General features: G+C 45.6%; 1 protein-coding gene across 1 annotated transcript; it reads left to right on the top strand.

The window, feature by feature from the left end:
* The first annotated feature begins 1,304 nt into the window (after positions 1-1,304).
* Positions 1,305-23,021, top strand: HORMAD2 (HORMA domain containing 2). The gene is made up of 12 exons (XM_059863753.1): positions 1,305-1,390; positions 2,164-2,317; positions 3,878-3,944; positions 4,915-4,951; positions 6,181-6,201; positions 6,888-6,905; positions 8,194-8,261; positions 11,204-11,355; positions 11,879-12,135; positions 12,284-12,392; positions 13,707-13,768; positions 22,687-23,021. The coding sequence occupies exons 1-12, from the start codon at positions 1,346-1,348 to the stop codon at positions 22,801-22,803; spliced, it is 1,107 nt and encodes a 368-aa protein (XP_059719736.1). The 5' UTR covers positions 1,305-1,345; the 3' UTR covers positions 22,804-23,021.
* The last annotated feature ends 2,210 nt before the right edge of the window (positions 23,022-25,231 follow it).

The following is a 25,231-nucleotide window of genomic DNA, read 5'->3' as shown; positions in this document are numbered from 1 at the left end:
TCTGGGCCATGTTTCCTCCTCAGTAAATCAATATAAATGTGGTATGGTTTATAAAACATGTTTTCTTACATCTTTGTCTCACCTAAATCAGCTTTATTTAGTTAATAGCCTCACGTTGTAATTACAACACCTTTGTCTGCTTTGATTGCATTCCAGTCCTGCTCACAGTGCCTGGGTTAAAAAAAAAACTTACTTTGCTAAAATATTTAACACGTTAAAAATTTTGCAGGTGTGTATTTGTTTAAATATACTTTTATAGCTGTAATCTGTCCTCATTACTAAATGAAGCGCTAAATTTAGCATAAAAGCTGTCACCGTGTTCTGATCAACATGTCTTAATGACTGCCAACAAATGGAAACGAGGCTTCCACAGGAAAGAAAAAAAGGCACAAAAGGTGCAAATGCAGAACAAGGTTTGATCAGCTGAGTTAATAAAAGGCTGCATTAGGTCAGGAGTTAAATCACCCTGCCGTGTTTGTGCTATTACTTTAATTGTTACTGGGGAAGTCCAGTGGCTGTGGACACGGCAGCGTCCCTCTGGGACCTGTTGGTGGTGTTTCCTTTCATTAACATCCCCCATTTACAATGAGATGTGGAGATCTCCCAGCAAGTCATTTTTCAAACCGTTTAACGCAGGCCTTGTTAATTCCAGCTAATGGAAGTTTTTAATCAGGATTGTCAGATGGTGCTAAATCAAGCACCTCACTCAACTGAGAAACATGGAATATCCAGTGTGATTGCCTGTACCGATCAGCTCTCCATTCTGGTAAAATGAGTATTTTTCTCTTCAGTCCAGGCTTGTCTAACTGAAACAATTGGGACTCTCCCTTTTTTTCTTTTTTTTTTTTTTTTTTTTTTTTTTTTTTTTTACATTTCAAGGTGTCCCAGAAGAATCATTCCCTTATTCTGGCCAAGACCGATGTTAGCATGTTTCCTGCTTATCCTTGCTAAGATATTAAGTACTATTGGCAGATCTCCAGTTCTTTCCCATTCCCCCTTCACACTCTCTAATGGTTGTAGGAATTAACATTTGTGGTTTGGAATATGAGAAATGCATTCTGAAGTGGCACCGACTGACACCACGTGCAGTTGTGGCCCAGAATTTCAAATGCTATTGATTGTTTACCAGTGAGCAGGAGTTTTCATGCTCTGCAGGCTCAGTACCATGGAGTCCCCTTGGTTTGCTTTGCTTTACCTGTCCTTCCTGGCAATTAGCTTTCAAACTCTGAGGAATTTCATTCTTTAATATAGATGAGAAATAGTAACTGTGCTTTCTATGTGTCTCATGCCTTCTTTATTTTTCAGGTTTTAGTTACAAGTGGAAGGCAAGTCTTTGAAACACAGGATGGCTGCTCAGCAGCTACTCAAGCAAAAGAAAAAGCCCTCTAAGGTAAAAAATTAAAATATGGTGGTGCAGACAATCTTAGCTCTTGGTTTGCGGCCTGGCACGCCTGTGCCTGCGGAGGTAGGAAACCTTTCTGTTGTCTGCACTGTTCTCAGTTGGATTAATTCCAATTCAGTGAGAGGCAGTGTGGGGCTCTGACATGATTTGGCTCAATAAATCTAGGCTCATTAGGTGTGCACAGAGCTTTATTAGCGGGAAGAACAGCAATAAAGTAATAGAAGAACTAAATTTAGTGCAGTGTCCACTGCATTGTTCCTGTTGGCATCATGCAGTGTGTATTTACTGTAGCTCCAGGTGCTGTTTTACAGCTTGGAGTTAAAATCACTCTGTTGGCAGCTCAGGCTGCTGCCAGAGCTCAAAACAGCAGCCTTTGGTACAGCAGTGGTTGCCACACCAGCCCTGGACTTGTGTGACTCCACAATTAAAACTGCTCACCTTTTTTGAGGAGTGGCTGTGTGTTAAGTGCCAGCATTGGCGCAGTGGAGGGGGTGGGAATGTGATAAAGGGGAGGGCACATCCAACCAGTGCACTCTGCATCTGGGTAATGATGTCAGATCTATTGAACTCTGCCCTTAAATCATTTAATCCACCCACCTCACTCACGAGTCTTCCCTGCCTAGCTTAAACACCAGAGAAACCTTAAAATTTCATGTTATATTTCTAAGTTACCCTCTTCCCACCTGCTGAGACTTGTTTCTAAATATAATCTGTGTTACACTTAAGAAGGTGCTATTTCTGGCCTTGCCATGCTTTTCCAGGCGGCAGTGCTGTTCCCTGAGAGCATCACCACAGAGCAGCAGTCCCTGGTGCTGGTGAAAAGGCTCCTGGCCATCTCTGTGTCCTGCATAACCTACATGAGGGGGCTGTTCCCAGAGAGCTCCTATGGCACTCGCTATCTGGATGGTAACACCTGCACTTTGTGCTGAGGACTTCTTGCTACTTACTGCATTTTATCTATAGTCTGCCTTATGTGTTATCTTCTGGCTGCACATGTGGGTGACTTCACTTTGAGTGGGGGTTGGCTACAGATTCTCAAATCTTCTCAAGTCTGGGTGCAGACAGAACTTCTGACAGAGAGCCTGGAAGACAACCTTGAGCTCCTGGCTTCTTTGTTGGTGTTCCTCTTGGTTTAGAGTCATTCCTTGGCATTGCCAGCCCCATGAATCAGGTCTCAGAGCCAGGAGAGTGACTTAAAACACAGAAAGTCTTAAAAATTTACTCTTACTGGAATGTTTTATTTTCTTTTGGATCTTTGAACCCATGAAGTTCACATTTCAAATTTTCATTGGGAGGCTGAAATTAGATTTGTCCATTTTCATAGAATTGTGGAATGGTTTGGGTTGGATGGGACCTTTTAAAGACCATCAAGTCCAACCCTCTGCCATGGTCAAGGACACCTTCCAGTAGACCAGGTTGCTCCAAGCCCCATCCAACCTCACCTTGAATACTTCCAGGAATGGAGCATCCACCTTCTCTGTGGGCAACCTGTGCCAGTGTTTTACCCCCCTCATTATAAAAACCTGACTTATGTCTAATTTAAATAATCCCTCCTTCACTGTAAAACATTGTTGGGATTTGGGGTTTATTTCTGTGAAAACGATCTCATCTCATATGTGCTTTGGGAATCAGAACTTTTTAAGGAAAAAAAAGAACTTTCAGAACCAAACTCTTGTCACATGATTCCAAGAATTAGTGATGATTTGATTCATGAAGATCTTTGTGATCATTCAAGGTGTGAAATGTCCCCATGCATTCCAGTCCATTTCTCTGTTGTCCCTTATGGCATTATTTGCCCTGAAACATGTTCATATGTACTTGGAAGATTTGGTTGAGGGCACGGAAATCCCAAATTGGTTCTTGATCTCCTAACCCTGAAAAGCCCCTGGTCAAATGCCAGGTCTGTCTAGTGCCTTTTTGATGAGGGGTGTTAACATCAGGCCTGCTGCCATCTTCAAGGGCCCCTTGGTTGAATCCTAAGGTGTTATTAATGCCCATTTTCACCTGTAGGACAGGTGTGCCTTTTGCCGTTCTGAATGCCTGGAAGCACAGGTAGAAGGGGCTGTGTGGAAAAGCTTCACAGAAAGTTTATTGTAAGCACAGTCCTTGGGACATCATTTCACATGGATGTTGATGAAGTCTGAATGCAGAAGGGAAGGTGTAAGGGAGTGGTCAAGGATGGAGTAGAGAAGAGGAGGGAGGAGAGATGAAGCTGCTGGTGTTCTGTAATAAAACTGCAACTCCATCCCTTCTTCTGAGAGAGCCCAGGGCTTCTGAGGAAAGCTCTGACATTTGCAAACCCAGCAATAAGCTTGTGTCAGCCCACCTGGGACTTGGTGGAAACCCAGCATTTCCGCTCAGGAAGGACCTTCAGATAAAGCTTTTATCCAAAAAAGGGAGGATGGAGAGACTTAGTTTCAGTGTTTGCCCAAGAACTGTGATAAGGATTGTAACTATGTGCTAAATCTGGTTTTGCAGACCTCTGTCTAAAAATTCTCCGAGAAGATAAAAGCTGTCTGGGATCATTGCAGATAGTCAAGTGGTAAGTGAGTAACAGCGAAACCAAGACAAGATTGTGCTGAGTAGGAGACATCTGCCCCTGCATTCTTCTTCTTCCTGAACTGGAAAACATCATGCCCTGGTGCCAGGGGAGCTCCCACTGCAGCTGGGGGTGCGTGGCCCCTGTGTAAGCAGGACAGAATTAGTGACTGAGATCATGTGAGTTCAAGGTCTGTGGAAGTGTTGGCTGCAGTGAGGTCATGGTCAGGCCCCAGAGCACATGTGGCAGCAGAGGTGCAGAGAGAGGGTAAAGACTATCATGAGATCCTTTCTGTTGTGTTTTATTTTCTCTAGTTTCACTTTGATAGGGATTCTTGCACTTGTTTTTCAGTATGCACAATATTTTATCTCCCTAAGAACCCCACAGTTTTCTTCAGCATGTATTTCACAGTTGGCATGTTCCCAACAAGCAGAAAAACTGTCCCTGATGTGCTAGGGAGATACCTTGCTGCACATCCTTTGACTCCAAGAGTAAATATCTGGCCATTTATGCTTCAAAGAATATTTACTACTTTGAGAAAATCCATTGCTGTAAACTCTGCATCAGATAACAAAGATTTACAAGACCAGACATGTTCAGATTGAGCCGAGCTCTGTACAAGGCTGATGGGAAAAGAGCCATCAAAGCTCTCACTGGGGAGCTGGAACAGAGCACTGAGCAGGAACATACTCAGAGCCAGCCTTTGGCCTCCAATCCTTGTCTTTGTCAGGATTCAAGCAGGCTCTGGGCTGACAGATAATGCCCCAGAAGTATAAACAGCACACAGATGCAGAAAGGAGAACGCTGCCTTTGGGACAGACCTGAAAAGGACTTCACAAGTCCCAAATGTTGTTGGTTGTGTTGACCTAATTCCAGAAAAAAATGCCCTTTAACCTGCATCTAATGAGTATGTTTACAGATCAGGAGATAAATATTGCTGGTTAGTATTAACATGGGTTTTTTTCCCTGGCAGGATTCAAGGTTGTTTTGATGCTTTGGAGAAGCAGTATGTAAGTGTTTTTTTTTCACTTTTTATTAGTGTCCTGTTTCTTCATAAAGTAAGGACAAAACTATCCTTCCATTCCTGCTGTGTTTGTGTTGGGATCTTTGATGCACACAAAACCCTTTACAGCTGTGGGACAGGGGAAAGACCTTGCCCTGAGTGTGAGATTTGGGATTTTATGCCTTAAGCTCAAATCCTGTCCACTTTTCTCTGGGCTCTCCTGGCTCTCCGTGGTGTGGGAACCAATTTGCAGCCTGCAATGGATTTTCTTAATTCTGTGCTCTACATTTGTGTTCTCTTACATCTGATAGAGATCCTGCCAGGCAGAGCTGAGATCTGAATCTCCTGCCTGTTTTTGTTTTTTCGAGAGAGGTTCTGTGCTTCTGTCCTTCATCTCCTTTTCCCTAATCTTTCCCCTTCATCTCATGTTCTCTAACCCTCCTGGCTTTTCTCTCAGGCTCAGAATTTATCCCTTCTTTTTTCCCTTAATTCACCAAACAAGGTATGTAACTGCTTCCAGGACAAAACCAGCTAGCTAGTGCTCATATTCCTTGCTGATTTTCACATAAAAACTGCCCTGCACAGGAAAAAGCACTAGTTGCTGTGCTCTGTGTCAGCACTGTTCACCAGCCCAGCTCCTCCAGAGCAGGTGGAGCACTGGTTGTTCTGGCACTGATGATCTGTGTGCACAATTAACAGTGTTGTGAACACTGTTTAGTGCTTGCTGACAGCTCTAGGAGGTATGTAGCCCTTTGTTATTCATGAGAGACATAAATTAATTGTTTGACAAGGATTGAGAAAAAACGGAGGGATTGAATGCATGTTATAAGATTGTTTTTAAGGGCAGTCCCACGTGCAATTCCTTGATAGAGCATAAATTAAATACCTTTGGGGAATTTCCTAGCAGAAAGCAAATATTAACCTTCAGTAGGGACAGATGCTCTTGTGAAGAGTTTTAAACCAGTATTTGGGGATTTGTTTGAAAGGAGTCCCAAGGGGGATTACTGAGCATGGAGTTGTTTTTTGGGAAACTATGTCAAGCCAGGCAAACTGGCCACTAGGTGTTGCTGATGCTGTGCTGGGAACAATCTGCAAAAAGGGTTTTGACTCCTGGTTTGTTGAGTGTATCTATTCCTTCTCCCTGTGTAGGCAGTCGGGGTTTGATAGGACTTGCTTTTCCTTGCCCGCTAAGGTTAGATGTTGATTTTGTGTTTTGTTTTGGTTTTCTCTCCTTAGCTACACGTGGCTGTCCTTGCAGTAAGTAAATGAATACAAAGTGGTTTTCTCTCCCCTCCCCTGCTTGAAAGAGATAGAGACTCAAGGTTATGTCAACCCATTTGTGCCTTTCTTAAGGAGAAGCCAAAATGTGTGTGATTTTTAATAGAGCTGTGACCTTTCTTAGATACAGTAAATGTAGAGTTCAAGGCTGCATGGGAATGTTTTTCTCAGCATGTCAGACTTCTGACTGAGGCCTTATTTGTCTCCTTAAACTCTGAGAGTGATTCCTATCAGGGAGGCTGCCATGTGCTCTCCATTTCCCCCTGCAGAGGGGTCCTCCTTATTAATCTGGTCCTGGAGAAACCACACACTGGTGGTTCCCTGGGCAGCTGTTGGCCCCAGCCCCCTGCAAAGCGCCAGGAGCTTTGCTCACCATCTACCCTGTGCATCATCTGAGCAGTTAAATCCCAGGCATCCATAGCTGCCTGTGAGGGCTGGAATGGGAATTAACCTCATTCCTCCAGTATTGCACACATGAGTGTCTTCACCTGTCTTTGAAGTGGTAAGTATTGACTGCAGATAGAGGAAGGCTCTATACCAGCCATTCCTTTCTCTGATCCCACACTAAAGACAGCACAGTCTCTGCTGTAAACTGAAAAATCCTTGTTAGTTACTGGTTCAAGTTGTCCCAGGGAGAATGTCCTCACTGTGCTTTCTTGTTACAGATTTACACTAATCCCGAGGTAAGAAAGAGTCTTAATTAATCTTTGAGGCAGCTGAAGGCATGGGTGAGTACATTTGTATTCAGAGTGGAGTGGAGGCTTAAGTCCTACCCTGACATAGCTCCTTGGTGACCCCATTTCTGTTCCTGTGCCTTCACTCCAGAGTGCCAGCTCAGTGAGCTGCACTGTGATCAAACACCCGACTGAGGGCCCACCAGGGCCTCAGGCAGGGATGTTAGCAGACAACTAATGGGCATGTTCACAGTTTTGTTTTCCTTTCCCAAAGAGAAAAAATGGGAAATTCAACATTACTCATTTGCAAACCACCTTTTTAACAGCCTTGATTAAAAGAGCTGGTCTGTCATGCAGGGAGGTGTAAGGCAGAAGTCAGAAATCCATTAAGATCTGCATGGGTGTGTCAGGTGGTGCCAGTCCTCCTCGGTGTTCCCTGTTGTGTTTCTGTTTGGTTTCACCTGGGGGTGTGATCCAGGAGTGGGGGTCTGCGTCCGCGCTGGGGATCAGAGAACCGCTTCAGAGCCTTTGCATCTGAACCTGGTTCCGGTTCTGCTGTGTGGCACCTCGGAGTCTGGGGACAGAGCGGGAGCTGAGCCATGCCAAGGCTGGGATTTGCAAGGAAAGCTCAGAGTTAAGAGCTCAGCTGAGCTCCTACTAATCGACCTCATTGTCTCTGGAAAAAGTGAATTATAGGCATGGAATTGGTGTACAATAGACCCTTTCTCTTGGGGGGAAGCTGTCTGTTCTTCCTAAGTGTTTTATTCTCTAATTCTTTTAAATGGAAAATCATCCACTATTTTTGTCTACCTCAAAAAGAGTCCAAGACCAGTGAAGTTCAGCTATTTCCCATGCAGTATTGTTTGGATTTCCCTGTGGGAAGAGTCCTCCAGGCCCTTGTCCCCATACAGAGCATGGGGCCAGGCTTCCTTGTGGTACTGGTCACCTGTGCAGCTTCCCAGTTTTCCTTTAGCAAGGGACACTGGGAGGACTGGCCAGCCCTGGAGCCTTGCTAGAGACTGAAGTTGGAGAGCCAGACCCACAGAGGAAGTGGAAGGAGGAGGCAGGAAGTTTGTAATTTTGTTGTGATTCTTTCAGTGCTAGGTAAGATTTAGCTGTTAAGAGAATTTGCCAAAGCCTGTGGTAGCAATAATAGAGTTAAAATTGTCAGCATGTCACTAGATTAATTCTGTGGCAGAATTAATGGCAGAGAGTGTGAAATGACTCTCCAAGCTCAGGACACATCTTGTTTCTTAAAGTGATCCATTTCTGCTTCTCTCTCTTGTTGCATCTCTAGACAGTCACTGAAATGTATCAATTCAAATTCAAGTACAAAAACAAGGTGCCTCAGATGGACATCAGCAGGTAAGGATTTGGGTTGATTTCTCAGGGTTACACTAAAAACTGTGTATTGAAGTACTAAGAAGCTGCACTTTATGATTGCCCAGAGAGGTTGTGGACTCCCCATCCCTGAAAGTGTCCAAAGGTTGGATGGAGGAACCTGGTTTAGTGGAAGGTGTCTGTGCAGGTGGCAGGGTGGGGAGGAGCAGCATGAGCTTTCAGGTCATTCCAGCCCAAACCATCCTGTGATTCTGTGGTTTGAGCAGGTCCAGGTCATTAAGCAGATGTAAATACCATCAGAGTTGAGGATATTCACCTTACAGGGTATGAACTGCTGGGAGGATGAGCTGAAATGCTCTTTCATAGCACCACAAGGCCCTCAGAGTACACCTGAGCCAAGGACAGTTGACAGAAGTGGTGCCTCATCAGGGAGGCCATGCAGAAACCAGCCCAGTTGTTGAGCTTGCTGCTGTCTCAGCTAACAAGTGTTCTTGCACTTCCACAAGGCAGCCTCGTGCTTTCAGATGAAGCTTGCTCAGGTTTGAGCCCTTTCACCATGATCCTGTGCCCTGGATTTTTTTTCCCTTGAGCATTTGCATACATGTGTTCTGCCTGAGCAGCCCTGCGTGGGTGACCTGAGAGAACTTTCACTTAGGGTGCCTGAGCTGGTGATGCAAAACATGTGGCAGGAAGCAGCAGCTTTTTGCCTCTTTTTGGCATTCTCTGTTAGATATTTAAAGCTGTGTTTAGTAGGCCATAATCCTGTGGAGCTTCAAATAAATGGTATCAAAGGCCATTTGCTATGACCAAAGCAAAAAAAAATAATTAACCTGTTTTACTTTGTTCTGCAGTTGGCACTGGTGAAAGATGGATCTTGGAACCTGCCTGGACAGCAAGAGAGCTCTGCTGTCTTGTGTGCTCCTCAGGAAGCTCCTCCCCAGCACTCCTGAAGTGTACCCTTAGCTGCTCTTTCTCTAAACACATCCAAATAATTTTCAGCCATAAGGCAAAACTATTTTCTTTTGGGCAAATCTGAATTATCTCTGGAAGGACTCTTTGGCTGTGCCCTCCATTTCTACTTCAAAGATGCTGTCCAGTGTCCTCACACTGAGGGGAAGAGGAGATCTGGGATTTGAAGGATAATAGTCCTTGAGTATTTTAGGGTTTTAATCAGCCTTACTCATTAATTCCTAGAAATAAGGAGAGTCCCCACATGGAGCTTGGATGTCCTTTGTGTCATCTAGGGAGAGGCCTAGCCATCTCCCTGTCATGCTTGAATGTGCTCTGAGGCTTCAGAGCCTGTGGCACTGGATTCCTGGGCTCTGTTTCCTTGGGGATTGGCAGTGTTGTGGCAGGCTCATGCGTGTCCCTGCAGTCTTTAATAATCCAGAGTTCTGGCACAGATCAGGGAATTGTGTCATCTTTGCTATCAGCTCCTTCAGCTGATAATGCTGCCTTTTACATCTGCAGCAGCTGCCCTGTGCAAACTCGGAGTTAATCACTCTGGGAGAGAGGTTTTGTGAGGCTGCAGCATCACATCCAAGGGGTAAGGGGAAACTTTCTCCTAAATGGTCCCTGCCTTATTTTAGACGGATTTGGGGGGAATTCCTTGCACAGATCCCACTCCTTCCAAGGTTCTGTTCCTTATCTTCTGCTTTTTGACTCCTTCCTGCATCAAATTCTCAGTGTTATTCCCATATTGAAGTAGTGCTTGACCTGTTAATTCCTATGGGCATCTCATTTCTTTTTTTCTTATGAACTTTCCTTTTGCCATTTCTGATCTGCTAATCCCACAGTTTGTAATGGTGATGGATATTCCACCTTAGGCACTGCCAGCATTTTCCTCTCCCTGTACGTTTCTGAACATGCAGGATTTAATCAAGGACCACAGTGCACATCTAATACCACAGAGTTTCGATTTCATGATCTTAGAGGTCTTTTCCAACTTAAATGATGCTGTGATTCCATACCTTGGGAAGTCAAGCTGTTCCACAGCCACTCCATTTTCATGACCCAAAGAAGTTCAGCTGGAAAGGAGAATTGGTCTTAATTTGTTCCTTTCTGAGGGTCAGTCAGTCAGCTTTACTCTGGGATATTCTTGGGTTACTTTTTTACTGCTTTTGATGCAATTTGGGGTGATTGTGTTGGGCACCCTCCAGCCTACACATAGTGTCAGGGGTCTTCCAAAGACGTAATGAAGGAGCTACACATCTTTATGACCTCTTCTCATTGAAAGTTAGGGAAGTTCAGGTCCCTTAGTCACACAGTGATTCATCTGCTCTGTCTGAAGTTGGCTGGCTGCTCTGAGTTGCTCATCTCATCTACCTCAGTTTTAATCAAAGAGAAACAAACTCCTCTGGAGTGCCATTCATCCCACTCATGTCACCCATGGGTCTCTGTCTGGACTGCTGGCTTGGAGCAGCCAACTGACATTTGGATGGGTGAAGGAGGTGAGAGGAATGCCCCTTTGTCACTGCTGAAAAATGTGCCTCTGAGCTGCTTTTTCTTACATGGAATTGAGTGAGAACATGCAATTCACTTCTCTTCAAAAACTGCAGAATGGACTTGAAAATAGCCCCTGTGATGAATCGGCTTCAGATGGGATCCTCAACTCATTCCTCTCATTCCTGAAATTGCTTAGGTGAAAGGCACTTGTTTTATGGTCCTTTGATCCAATTTAATCATGTTCAAACAAGTGAGTCATGACATTTGTATAATGGTTGCCCCAGCTCCGAAATCTGTTCAAATGTAAATGCCAGGCCTCTGAGTTTGGAGCGGGTGTTCTGCAGATGCCTCCCCATCCCTGGAGCCTGTTTCACTTCCCTGTTTATCTGGAAATTACATAAAGACATTGTAGCTTTGTCACTGGTGGTTTCAGACAAGTCAGTGGGTGCTCTGTGTGTGTAATTGGATCGTGAATATTCATGACTGAGGATAACAAATCCATTCTTCTTCTTTGATTGCAGCAACCACAGGGAGTTTGTGGCTGGGCTGTGCAGCAAGGATGTCAAACAGGCCAGCAGGCTCCTGCTCAGGACCCTGTACCTGCTCATGCAGGACCTGGGGCCACTGCCCAATGACATCACCCTGAGCATGAAACTCCTCTACTACAACCACGGTAGGTGGAGAGCAGTGTGTGCCTTGGGGAAGAGTCCCATCAGTCTCTGTAGTAAGTGTGAGCCCTGTGAATAAAATAAAGCATAGAAAAGGTGAGATGGGAGAAGCTGTTGGCTGATAGCACTGAGAAAAGGTGTAACCCAGTAAATCTTTCTGATGCACAGGGATGGCAGATGTTTTTAGGAAAGGTTTGAAATCCATATAAGAAATACAGCTATGTGGTGTGAAAGGGAAAAATCCTTCTTCCTTTTAAGGAACAAGCAATGTCAGGTTTTGCTCCAGCACTTTAATGGTATCTCAGCATCCTAAAGTAATTTTTTCTTTGAGCTCCCTGATAACATTTGCTCAGTTCATTTTATTCTTTGCATTCTGTCGCTTCCTCCTAAAAATACCCAAAAAAACCTGGAATATTTTTAGTAGTTAATGGTACTTGAAGCTGGTTCATAACTGCTCTTTCTAAATCAGACTGAGGAGAGATGGAACTCCGTTTACCTGACCTCTTGGGGTTCCTTCTTCCTGTGCAGTCACTCCCAAGGATTACCAGCCCCCTGGCTTCAAGGAAGATGGCAGCCCTGGTGACCTCTTATTTGCTGGGGATCCCATCAACCTGAAAGTGGGCTCAGTCTCCACTGATTTCCACCTCATGAAAGTCAGAGTGACAGCTGAGAAGAAGAGGCTGAAGAAGGCTGACAGCAACCTGATCCAGAAGAATGGCCCTACTGAGATCTCCCACCAAGGGCTGGACTGTGAGGAAGATGAGGAGGAGGAGGAGTGCACAAAGGTATAGAAATACCTCTATTTGATTCTCACCAGAAGAATAGAATTTATCTTGCAAAAACCTCCTTAAAAGAAACATTTTCCTTATGGATTTACCACCTGGGTATATTTTTAGGTTATATTATTAAGACAAAACATCATTTGTTTTACAGAACCAGAATTGCTCTGTCAGAGCAGATTCAAATGAGCATGAAGGGGACATAAGTGACACCCATCCAGGTAGAAAAACAGAAGCATCTTCTTTATGCCTTGAAGATAAAGGTAAAGGCTCAGTTTCAAAACTGAAGGAGCTTCTGCTCCTGATTGCATCCCAGCATAATTTATTCCACACAATGTCCTGGGTAAGGTCTTTCAGTGCTGTTAATAACAGTTGGTTATTTGAGATATTAGAGGAAAAAATTGTTCCCTGGGAGGCTGGACAGGCCCTGCCACAGGGTGCCCAGAGCAGCTGTGTCCCAGGCTGGGCTGGACATTGGGGCTGGAGCAGTCTGGAACAGTGGGAGGTGTCCCTGCCATGGCAGGGGGTAATGCTGATTGGTTTTAAGTTCCCTTCCCACCCAGCCCATTCCATGATTCTGTGATTCTCTAATATTTAAGTTTTGAACGAGCAAAATTTGTCAGGCTGTTTGAATTTTGTGTCAGGTCAGACTGAATTGTAACAAAGGGCTGGTTGATTATGCTTGGTTTGTTAACAGAAACATTTGATTTTGTATCAGTATCTTTGTACCTGTTTATCTCAGCAGTTTTTTTGAGATATGGAGAGAGGAATGTCCAGATCATCAAAACTGAGTTACATTATCTCCATGTTCAACAAAGCTCTTTTCCTTTAGCTGTTACAGTTTGACTTTTGCTAATAACTTCCATATGGAAAAAGATGCATTAAAATACATGAGTAAAAAAGCCTTTTCTGTGCCTTTAATCAACCCAGCCTGTGCTATACCACGCTGTTTGACCTTCGAGGCTCTGGGATATAGCCTGTGGAACAATACCATCTAGTGACAAAATGGTAAATAGCATTCCTGGGATTGCCAGGCAGTAGGATAAAGCAGCTTCCCTGCCTGTGAAATCACCTTTGCAGGTCTTTCTCCTGCAGATTCCCCAATGACTAATAAGGAATTAACTCATCCTGCCATTTTTGTTGCTCTGGGGATTTTTACAGGATCCTCCTTCTCTAAACAGTTGCCTCATCTCATGACACTGAGGCACTTTGGACACCCCCTCAAATTTTATTGAAACTGTCTGAAAGGTTAATAAATATTAACCAGGAGAGATCTCCCCTCCTTTCGCCCACTCCTCACACTTAGGGCATGTCTAGACATAAGCTTTGTTTTCATAGATCCAGGTTAAAAGGGAGATTATAATTGATAGAGCTGCTGCAAGCTCATGTTCAGATGACACTTCATGCTGAAATCTCTCTTTCTAGGAATAAACTGCCACTGCTGGCAGTGTCTGAGAGCAAAGCTTACACAATTTCATGGGATTTCTGCCTCAGTGGTTTAGTCAGGCTTCCAGATTTTATTTTTTTTTTTAATTAAGCACTTTGCAGCTAATTTTGCTTTGCTGTTTGGGTTGCAGGTAGCAAGAAGAGAGGAATCAAGGAGACAGACAGGATGCCTTGCTCAAGGGCGTGTCAGGAGGTGAGGAAGCTTTAGTGGTTCTGAGATACTCCAGGCACAGGGGAATACACTGCCATGGATCATTGCATCATCAAAGATGACACAAAATTCACTAACATTAGTGGATTTACTGTGCAGGGTCACAATACATAGAGGCTACAGAGTAGCAGAGGGATGTAAACATATACTGGAAGCATTTAGGAAGAAGCTTTCCACAATCAGTTTATTTCCTCTGCCCAGTACCAGAATTTAATTCTGTTCTCTGGAGTTGGTACCTCTGAGTAATGCACACAGAGCCTATCTCTGTCCCAGCCAGGCTTGTTTACCTGTGGGTGGTTTTGGATTAAGGGTCTGAAATCACTACCCTATTTTAGGTTTGAAGGGTGTATTTTTTGCCTAATATGGTCTTCACCTCTCCCCTCTTGCTTCCAGACTCTCTTTACATGTGAGTCACAGGTACCTAATGAATCCTGTCTCTTTTTGGTTACCCCTCTGGGCTAGAAAGAATTATCCCCTGGAGGTACTGATCTCTTTTTTGATGGTTATTGGGGCAACCCAAGGAATTAGGATAGACCAGGTAGGTTGTTTCAGATAAGTAAAAAAATTAATCCCACCCTGAAGGCTGGCCAGCCAAACCCTGAGTCACCATCTGAACCGAAATTCACACGCAGAGGTTTGTTCGGTGACATGGCAAATCTCTGAATACCACCAGACTTGCCACTTGATTCTCCTCCCATGCAAATTAGCTGAGAATCATGTGAGCCTGAATGGTCAGAAACTGCATCTTTACAGGATAAGTTAACGAGAGTAGGAAATTGCTACTAAAATTTTCCCCGCCTCTGTTGAAAAGAATCCCGGGGTGTCTAACCCAGACAGCAACTGCAGACTGCAACTCACCCTGTCATTCTAAAGGCATCTGTGAGGTATTTGCCTTGACTCTGGATCTTAGAAGTGAACTTGTGTGCCTAGGCTGGTATTTTTCAAACTTTAATGACATTTTTTTTTTTCCGCTTTCCTTCTGATCATTGTTTATTCAGTTGTCTGTGAAAACAGGAGCCTTTTTTGTTTGCGACTCATGGTTGCCCCACTGATTCATGCTCTGACCTTCTTTTGGGGCTGTCACGATGGCCAGCACAGCACCAGACACCTCTCTCAGCATGTGCATTTCATTAGAATTCGGTAGCAGGAGTGAGAGTGTCTGAAGGTGGTGGAAACAGCATTAGTTGCTGAAAAATGGAAGAATCACTTTATCCATCATGTGCTTCCAAAGACTTTGAAAAAATCCCAAGCCCTGGGAGATTCTTTTCTTAATGTATTCTTTGATGCTATTTTTAAAATCTCATAGCTTAGAAACTGGCTAATATTTCACCCCGTTTAGGGAAAAACAAAGTCAAGGCAGTAGTTAGAATCATCACTGTAAAGCTTGCACTAATAAAAATTTGACACTTTTTTCCATATGAGAGGGACTTTCCCTTCTTTTCTGAAGGAAGTGGTTAAAACAAATGACCATTGTGTATTCCAAGTGAATCAGGAAGCCAAGCTGGTGGGTGAAGTTTGTCCTAAAAAATGAGGAGAAGCTGGGGTGGAAGTCTGAGTTCGGTGTTGTCTGACAGGGTCAGGTGTAGGAGAGATGGGGAGGAGCCGACCTGGTGGGGTGTGAATGTGAACACCTTGTTGCCATCCAGGCACTATTAATAGTGTTTTCCAGCTCTTGGGTTGGGATGGGAATGCCAAAATCTTCTGAACTAACCGGAACAATTTGGAGTGTCACAGAAAATTGCTGTCTGCACAAGGATTTGATATTCAAGAAGTTCTGAGTTCAAAACGGTTACCCACAGTCACAAGTTGCTTTTGGAAATGTGAGTGAGCACATTTCTGCTCTTCAGCTGGAGTGAATCCTTCTGATTGCTTGGTTACCAAAAATAAAAACTGGAATTGAGTTTATTGGTCATTATCTTGCTGACCTAGAGCTCTTCAGGAAAACCAGGAATGAAAGTATTAAAGGCTTATTTTTCTCTAATTGACATGGGAAAGGCGAAAGGTTGTGGATCTGCCAAAAGAGAAGCAGCTCTTCCTGCCCAGTGAGAACTGGAGCTGGCCTTTAGGAGTGGTCACAGAAAGTCTCTGACAGAGGGCTTTGCAGGTTGGGGAAAAATTTTCATGTACTCCTCTGGCTTCTTATCTGCCATCTCATGATTGATGATCCTTGGGATCAAATGAGAGATTGCCCTTTCCCAGCAGAGCATCTCTGCACTTAATCATCCAGAGTTAGGCACCAGCATGTAAATTAGCTCACCTCTAGTGGTTTCAGGAGCCTTCTGATTGCATCAGCCAAGGGTTTGTCCTCCTGTGCTATCTTCGTGCATCTTCCTTCTTTCCACTGACATTTTAGGAGCTGTGAAGAGTTGGGGGAAATAGAGAATTGCTGCCCATTGGTTTAACTTTTAGAAATCTGCTAGAATTGGGTCCTGCACTGAACTTGGCATAACTTGTGAGTTCTTCAGCAAACTCTTCTATCCTTTTGTAAAGAACATCCTTCAATGTCCTTGTCCTGAAAGTTGATTTTGATTAGCTTTGTCTTCGTGTAAGCAAACATGTTGCAGTGGAATGAGTTTGGAATGGAACAGAACTAGAAGATGAGTAAAATCTGACCATGTGAACGCCTCTGCAGGCATTTATCTCCCATCAGGAAGCTGTGGGCTGGAGTTCTGGGGTGGTCCTTGGAGCACAGTCTCAGTGCACAGTGAGGCAGCCGTGCAGGGAGCCCTGGCTCACCCTGAGCTGGGAATGGTGTGGCTGGATCAGCACAGCACCAGGCAGCTCTGCCTCCCAAGTTTCTGTCTTCATCAGCTGCTGCCAGACACTGCTCCTGCTGCTAGGCTGGCCGTGCTTGTAGACTGCTGTGGGACATGAGGGAGACAAGTGTTGACACTTGGCATTGTGTGGGCATCCCAGTGGGAGCAGGGATGGCTCAGGGGTTCTGCTCTGGGATTCACTGGCTGCTGTAGGCAGGCTCCTGCCATGTGGATCAGCTCTCCTGACGGGAGCTGTCTGCAGCTGAGATGTCTGGGGAGAGGTCCATACCTAAGTGTTGTGAATCAGGGCTGCTTTAGGCCTCAGAGGACAGTCTGTCTGGCCTCCAGCTGCTGCTCCTCGTGCTGAAGACTTTGCTACCTGGCCACGTGCTCCTTCTCCAAGGGACTGTGTGGACACAGACTTTCATGGATGATGCAGTAATACCTGTCTAGTGTGCCAGGGACCAGTGTCAGTTACCTTGATACAGACCTCAGAGCCCCTTCCAGTGCCCAAAGGGGCTCCAAGAGAGCTGGAGAGGGACTTGGAATAAGGGCCTGGAGGGACAGGACAAGAGGGAATGTCTTCCCACTGCCAGAGGGCAGGGATAGGTGGGATATTGGGAAGGAATTGTTCCCTGGCAGGGTGGGCAGGCCCTGGCACAGGGTGCCCAGAGCAGCTGTGGCTGCCCCTGGATCCCTGGCAGTGCCAAAGGCCAGGTTGGACATTGGGGCTGGGAGCAGCCTGGGATAGTGGAAAGTGTCCCTGCCCATGGCAGGGGGTAGAGTGGGATGAGCTTTAAGATCCCTTCCAGCCCAAACCACTCCATAGCTCCTGTGCCCTGCTGAGCTGCAGTGTTGTACACAGCTTCCTTCTGGCAGTGAAGGTCAGCACAAGTGTGTTCAACTGCAGAACAACAGCTTGGAGATCAAGACCTTTGTTGTCTGATTTTTCCCAGGCAAGCCACGTTCAGAAGTGCCATGACAGAAGGCAGTTGAAGGATGAAACCTGCCATGTGCAGAGCAATAGGAAAGCATTTTTCTGTGGCAATGTCATTATCTTGAACTTTCACAGAAGAGAAAAAAAGCAGCAAGGTTTATCTCTGTCTGTCTATCAAGAGAGTGTATCTGATGAGAAGTTCCCAGAACATTTTCTCCTCCAAACCAGCTGAAGCTACACAGACCCAAGCAATGAAGAGAGAAAGATTCAGAGATGAGCTTGCCTCTCCTTCCTGTGAGCTCAGGCCATGCTGGGAGGAGTGAGACAGGGAGGTCAGGAAATTCCTGGCTTCTCTCAGTTCACATCAGATCCTTAGCTGTATCTTGGGGCCATTCATCCCTTCCATGAGTTATCCCTGTCTAGTGTGCAGGAAACAGTTTCCTAGTGATCTCTGCATGCAGAGGTGAGGCCTGTCACCCACAGATCCAGGGAGATTTAACCCTTGCACCCTCAGATTCCCTGGCAGCTCCCACAGGGACATCTGCAGGAAGACGTGGTGCTTCCGTGCTGGCTGCCACTCCATGTGTTCCTGCTGTGCATTCTAGCAGCCAGACCCTCTGGAGAAATCCACATAAATTTAGGTTGGACACATCTAATATCCCATGAGGGGCTGCTGGGTAGCAGCCTCATAGGCAGAAAGAGTGTCCATGGTCTTTTTCCCCTCAGTTACAGAGTTGGAATCAGGATTTTGGGAAGTGATTGTGATCCAGCAATGAGAATATCCCTCACGGAAGTGGACAGTGTGATTGAGAGCCCTGGAGGAGATTAGCAGGAGAGGTATTGGTAATTTTGTCTTCTAACAGAAATTTTTGAAGGATTATTTTTTATACTCTGGAAAGATCTGTTCATTAATCCTTTAAAAGCTACAAGATACACGAGGTGCAGGACGGGGTGTGAGACAAAAGAGTGGCACTGAATGACAAAGAGCTGAGGAAAAGGAAGAGGATTGGTGATAGTGATGTGGTGGTTTCCTGGGCACAAAAACGTGGCAGCTTTCCACAGCAGCACCACACTGAGGGTGCCTCATTGTTCCACCTGCGTAAGTTGGCTTTCATGGTAACCAGCCTGATGATCCTCCTGCCCAGATGGAAATCAGGAGGGATCCACTGATGTCAGTGTGACCATGGCACTGGAAACTGATGGCAGCCCAGTGCTGGGGTTTAACCACAGAGCCACCCCTGCACAGCCACCGGGGTCAGCAGGGCCAACCAACCTGCTCAGAGCACAGGGAAAGGGAGAGCATTCCTCAGGACCTGGTGCTTTCAGGTGGTGAGTATCTGCAAGGAAGGAGGCTCCACAACCTCCCTGGCTGACTTTAGCCACTACTTGGTTGCCCTCACAGTAAAAAAATTAGAGGTTTGTCCTTATGTTTAAATGGAATTTCTTGTATTTCCCTGGAAGTGCTCAAGGCCAGGTTAGATGGGCTGTGGAGCAACCTGGGCTAGTGGAAAGTGTCCCTGCTCATGACAGGGGAGTGGAATGAGATGAGCTCTAAGATCCCTTCCAACACAAACCATTATGGGAATTTCTGTTTCTGTGGTTTCAGTTTGTGTCCATCTCCTCTTATCCTTCCACTGACACCATGATGTGTCCTGTGACCCTGGGATTTTGCTGTGCTTTGGAGCACGAAGCAGCCAGCTGTCAGTAAGCAGGCAGGAATTAGGTCTTAGGGGATCAATCTGAAGAGTCACCAGGTTGATTTTTGGAAGTGACAAGAGTTTGCTATGCTGTTGAGTCAGTGATAGCTGCAGCTGAAATCACAGGATGCCTCGGGTCACTCTGATTAACATCCCTGATGATGAGAGTCCTCCACACAAGCTGTGTTGTCTTGACACCTGAGGGTCACTCTGCCTTATTTCAGCAGCTCAGTCTTGTATCTCAGCCTTTATTCTTCCAGTTTGCTCGATGGACCTGCACTTCTTTTGACATTCATGTTCTTGTGAATTTGTGGGGATAGTTACAAGGTACCAAACAAAATCCTCCATGTCCTGGACAAAGGGAACTCTTCTGAGGACATAAAATCTGCCAAGTGCCAAACCCAGCATGGGGCAGCCCAGGGACAAAGAGGGACACAGACAAATGCTCTTGTGCAATTTTAGCTGTTCTGCATAGGATGCCTTGGGAAGCAAAACACACATCAGGGGAGCTGTAAATCTTCAATTTATGCTGGGAATTTTTGGCCAGAATATGTGGGGACACTGGGGATTGCAAACTGCAGAGCACAAAACCTGGGTCCTGATTGTGTCTATCTAAGAATAGCAGTGTGGCTGTGGTCTGCTCACTCTGCTTCGTCCACCAGTCTGCCTTGGAAAGGCTTTAAGTCTAATCTATTTTTAGCCTGATATCTTCTCCAGACAACTCGCAGCTGTCCTGTGAATTTTATGCCAGAAATTAGTAACACTTGTATGATTCACAAGTTAACTGCAGTTCTACAAGAAAAGTCCTGCTGCAAAATATTGGTTTTTTACACGTAGTAAAATAGGAGATTCACACTCACAGTGTGTTCATGATATGACGCAGACCCTGAACTCTGCCTTGGACTCAGAGTCAGGAGGTCATGGAGCTGCTGCTGCCTTTGCTGCTTCCTCTGGGCTTGTCCCACCTGTCAGCATGGTCCCTTTTTGGGGTGAGGGTGCAAGGGGCTGCACCTTGTCCTACCTGCTTTTACAGCTCCTGGCTCATCCGTGGGGCTGAGGTTGTGTATGAGGAAATACAACATTCTCACAGCCCAAGATCTGACATCAGTTATTCAAGTGATGCATCCCAGTACGTGGGAAAAATTAGAATTAATTAACTTCTGGAGGCTTTGATTGTTTGTTTAATCAATGGGAGGGATTTCCTGCTTCTCACCACACCGTTGAAGAGGTTTACTTTCTGCTTCAAGTCAAATAAGCACGTCAGATCTGACTTAATCCCCTTTAGAGCAGCTTTTCTGGGGAAGAGGCTGGAGTGTTTGGTTAAGGATGGGAGCTGAAGTTGGACTTGGGGTCTGTTCCTGGCTCCAAGTTCCTACGTGAGCTTGGGCAGGGACAGGCCAGGACACGTTGGCTGCGGTGAAATAGCTCTCACTGTTGACATCTGATTCATTGAATGGGTGAATAGTGCTTCTCTAGAGCTCTCCATGGCTTCCTTGGATGTTTTCACTCCTCATCTCAGGTTCCCGCAAGGTGCTCGTGCTGCCTGTGGTAAAGGGCAGGAGAGCTGAGGGGAGCTGGAGTGCAAGCAGCTGCTCATCGTGGCTATTTCTCCACCTTACAAGTATCCCATCCATGCAGGAAATTCTGGAGGAATAGCAAAGGGGTAAAACCTTCACTGAGTAGCTTTCTGGGCTGTGGAAGATCCATTCCTCAGCAGAGGAAATTAAAGCACCAGCTCTAGCTAGGTTTTGGCTAAAACAGGAGAGCTGCCTCATCTACGTGATGGGTCTGGGACACTGGGAATTGTGCCCCTTTGTTGTGTGGCCAGCAGGACAGGGTACAAACCCTGCAGCTGTGTTAGCACTGCAGAGGTTTGGATGCAGGGTTTCCTCCTCTGGGCCCTTCACTTCAAAAATAGAAGGAAGCAGACGGGTTAAAACGATGTTAGGGAGAGGAAGGTAAATAGCTGCCAAAAATGCCAGTTGGAGCAGCTGAATATCAGGTGAGGAGCTGTAACACATGGTTCTGTCCTCAAGCAAACACACCTTGGGCAGCCTTGGAAAGCTCTGTCAGCCTGACTGTGCAGGGTGAGGGAGAACCTGCCCAGCCCACTTTGGCACATTCTTGTTTCTGGGTTTTTAGGGAAAGGAAATTGTACTTTTGCATTAAGCAACATTGTATGGCTCATAATGAAGAGGAGGGAAGAAAAACAAATTGAAACATGATAGAGAGTCCAAGGGAGGCTGTTGCAAAGTATTTTGCTGTTAATCCCTAATCAGAGCTATTTCACACATTAGAAAGCCCATTGCTATGCAGAGATTGCCGAAGCCTCATTCCAAGGTCAGATGGAAAGCCAGCCTTGGTGACGTGAGCGGGGAATTCTATAATGACCACATCTTGTAATCTGGAGACCTTGTGCTCATCCCCGGGATGTGTTCTGGAGCAGCTCTTCATTAACTCCTTGTGCTTCCCCTGCTGCAGATCCGGGGTTCCTCGTGCCTTGCAGTGACACTAGAGGGAGGTACTCCTGTTTGGGAGCAGGAATTCTCTTAGCACTCCTTTCCCTCTCTGTTCACCTCGCTGTCATCCAAGTGAACTTTGTTTTGGAGGAGAAGCTCTGTGCTGTGGTGTGTCCCCTCAGCTCAGCTCCAGTGAGAGAGGCCACATTGCCAGACTGCGCTTTGTCCCTTCTGGGTGGGCGACAGCACATATTGCTCTCAGCAGCTCCAGATTATTGTTGTAGAAATGCAAATATGTGACATGATAAGGAGGATAAGTGAGTTTGTCCCCTGGCACAGCCAACACTTCAGCTGTCGTCCTGGCTGTCCATTTCCCTGTGGTCTGTCTGAAGTGTCTGTTCCATTGACTCACTTATATTCTCACATATATTTATCTGTGGTTTTTAACCTCTTGGGTCACAGGCTCAGAGTATTTCTGGGAGAGGTTTGTGTCTTTCTAGAGGGAAGTTAAGCCTTTGGGGAAAAAGTTTGCTTGGCTTAGTTATTTTTCACAGACTCACAGGTAGTTTTGAACCCTGAGATTGACCAGCTCACACTGAATTCCCTGATGTACAAATGGAGGGACTGTGTGTCTTCTCCTGAAAGGCTGTGACAAATTTCACCTAAGTGCCCCCTGCTTTTCCATATGTTATGATTATCTGAGGTTGGTTGAGAAACAAATGCCCTGACAGCTATTATATTCCTCAAGTATCTCCTTGCTCCTGCTCTTTTCTGACAGTGATGGGGAGATGGGTCCTGTCCCCTTGCCACCAAATCCATTCCCTGTCCCTGAAGCTGAACCTGTTGCTTGCACAACTGTTACATTCCCAGCTCCATCCAGTACTCCAGTTTTGGTTCCTTGCCTAATTGCTTTTCTGGAGAACAGGATCACACTGAGTAAAGCCAGGAGGATCCAGGCACACACATGACACTTTTGGAAGCTGTACCTTTTAACTCATGTTACAGGAGCGTGCCCTGTGAGAATGATCCCTGTTTCTGATGGTTCTTACAGATAAACCTCCTGAACCTTGCCTTCAGCCAGGAAGAGGTAATAGGACCTGAGAAGAAAAGGAAGGTCAGTGAACCAGAGAAGCTGCCTCTGAACAGCAGGAAATTATGTTCTTTCTGACACACAATACATTTGGAAGGTGTGAATTTGCATTGTCATCTGACTGGTATAGACCAATGTTTAACTCTTCCCCATCCCACGTGTATTTCTGCATGTTTATTTGTCTTGTGAAAAGTCTGGATTGCCAAGAGACAGCAAACACCAGAACTGCCATGGCATTGCCAACCAGCTGTACTTGTTTGATATTCTTAAGCTGAGAATTTATCATTCCACATGAACGGTGTCTGTGTGCTTCTTTCTGCCTTTTTCCCTCACACCCCATGCCCCTCACCAAATAAATCCCCTCTTCTGGGGCTGAACTGTCCTGTCACCCTGATTTAAGGCCTTATTTCCAGATGAACTCTGAGGTATCAATGCCAGCAGGCAGCATGTCTCACGATCCACCACATTGTGCTTAACTTCATCCTTTCTGCTGTTTCCTGGAGCTTAGTTTGTTTTTTTTTTTTTCAAAGGGGTCTTATCTCTATTGAGTGCAGAGATAAACTAATCTGTACACATTTTCTGCTGGTGCTGGATATTTAGATTTTTCTTCTGACTCTGCAAGTAGTGTTACCATGACTGTATTATCAGCTTATTTCTAAGTCAGCACCCCACCATGTGCCGAGGGGCTCAGCAGTTGTGTGATATAAATAGTGTTGCAATATACCCAGTTTAGAACCAGCTGTAAGAAACATATCTGGTGGCTGCAAATACAGGTAAGGAGAGCCACACATGACATGTATCTGATCCATAGAGTCTGGAGCTGTCATCTGCTGTGGCAGTATCCAAGATTGGCTGCAGACATCAGGGCCCTTCCTTCCTGCTGAATAGTGATATTTCCTTGCCTAAAGCTGCCAGGAGATGGGATTGATGCATCTCCCTTCTGCTTTGACTTTGCTTGGCCAGAAAGTTGAAAAGCCTGAGTTGAAAGCCAAGGCTGGACCTGCCTGCCTGAGCAGAGGTAATGCCCAGACTGAGCCCCCTGCGATGTTCTGCCACCCTCCTTCTCCAGGCAATGTAGTGTTGGATTGCAATCCTAAAGCCAATCCTGCAGCTGTCCCTCCTTGGCCCACAGCAAACAGACCCTGCCTGTCCCTGAGCCCCCTGCAGTGTCTAGCAGGTTCCATGGCCTGATACCTATTTCACAAAACCTGCAGAGCACCAGAATTCTCCATTTTATCCTCACTTTCACTCCATGTTCTCATTTTTGCACCTGTGGCCTAATAAGCCAGTTTGTTCACATGCCAAAGCCAGCCAGAAACTTTTCTTCTGGCTGGGTTTTGTAACAGTGTTTGCTCTCAGGGGTGCACATCCATGAGTGAGCCAGGCTCTGCACGTGGGCCTGCTGTCACCTCACAGCTCTGCCCTGGCACTGCTGGGCTCTGAGGGCCACATTCCTGCAGCCCTGACTGCACCCAAAGCCATGTCATGCTGTTGGGTCACACACAGCGGTGAGAGTGAAGCGTGGCTGTGATTATGGCTGCTCCAGCAAGGTGATCTCACTGCTCTCCATGTGATTCCCAAGGGTTAGGGGCACATCAGCCTGTCTGGTGCAGACTGGGGGATGCCAAGTGTCCTTTCCCCCAGTGAAAGTGCACACACAGCCACCACTAGGTCAACACATGCCTTCACTGGCCTTATGATGCCCTGGTCTCATGGCTAGGGCCAGGACTCACTGTCTCAGTTCACATGGGATTCTAATCAGCTATTTTACGGTAATGACTTTTAGTCATTTTCATTTCAGGCTTGGTTAGAAGTAAAGTAAGTGGTGATGAAGTGCCGCAGTAAGCATCTGATTTTTTTTTTTCCCCACTTGTGGTTACCATCAGTTTCTAAGAAAAGTCTTTCCACTGCAGATTGGAATCATCTAAGCCACTTACACATATCCTTTTATTTATTGGTGATTCTGCTTGGCTAGTTAAAGGTGAAAAACCCTTTTTCTTGTGTTTCGGTTGCATTTCTAGTTAATACTCATTAACTGACTTAATGTATGTTACACATCATCAACCTGATTCACTACTGACATAAAACAGAAGCGATTCGTTAGTAACGGTCCCTTGCCAATTAGTGAACTAAATTACGTTTGAACGATTTTCTTCAAAGATTCTCCTCCTCCCCTCATGCATCATTTGGCAAGTCCCCTACATGCTTACAGTAATTGTGTGCGTGCAGTGAAAGGAGACTGTTACCTCCTCAACCAAAATAAATGAATATGTGATCCCGGTGCTAATGCAGCAGTGAGTAATACAAAGAATCACAGCCATCCTCTCTTTGATCACCCAAAGATCCCAACAGCAATTAAGATTAAAAGCTGCTTTAAAAAACCAGAATATTAGGAACGTTCTGTAAGGGGAAAGTGAATGCTCCCCAGGATTTTTCAGAAGGCCAGTGAAGAAGGGGAACCTGTTCTCGTTTATCGTGACTGCAGGCTCTTCAGTCGCTGTGGTGT

The sequence above is a fragment of the Haemorhous mexicanus genome, chromosome 19 (genome assembly GCF_027477595.1).
Source record: "Haemorhous mexicanus isolate bHaeMex1 chromosome 19, bHaeMex1.pri, whole genome shotgun sequence".
NCBI classification, from domain to species: domain Eukaryota; kingdom Metazoa; phylum Chordata; class Aves; order Passeriformes; family Fringillidae; genus Haemorhous; species Haemorhous mexicanus.
The sequence above is the reverse complement of the archived record's forward strand: the minus strand, read 5'-3'. Positions and strand labels throughout refer to the sequence as shown.

Excerpts from the sequence above, each read along its gene's own strand:
- HORMAD2 (XM_059863753.1), top strand. The coding sequence starts at position 1,346 with ATGGCTGCTCAGCAGCTACTCAAGCAAAAGAAAAAGCCCTCTAAG. Across the intron at positions 8,262-11,203 it reads CCTCAGATGGACATCAGCAG|CAACCACAGGGAGTTTGTGG; the intron begins GTAAGGATTTGG and ends CTTTGATTGCAG. Across the intron at positions 13,769-22,686 it reads GCTCAAGGGCGTGTCAGGAG|ATAAACCTCCTGAACCTTGC; the intron begins GTGAGGAAGCTT and ends TGGTTCTTACAG.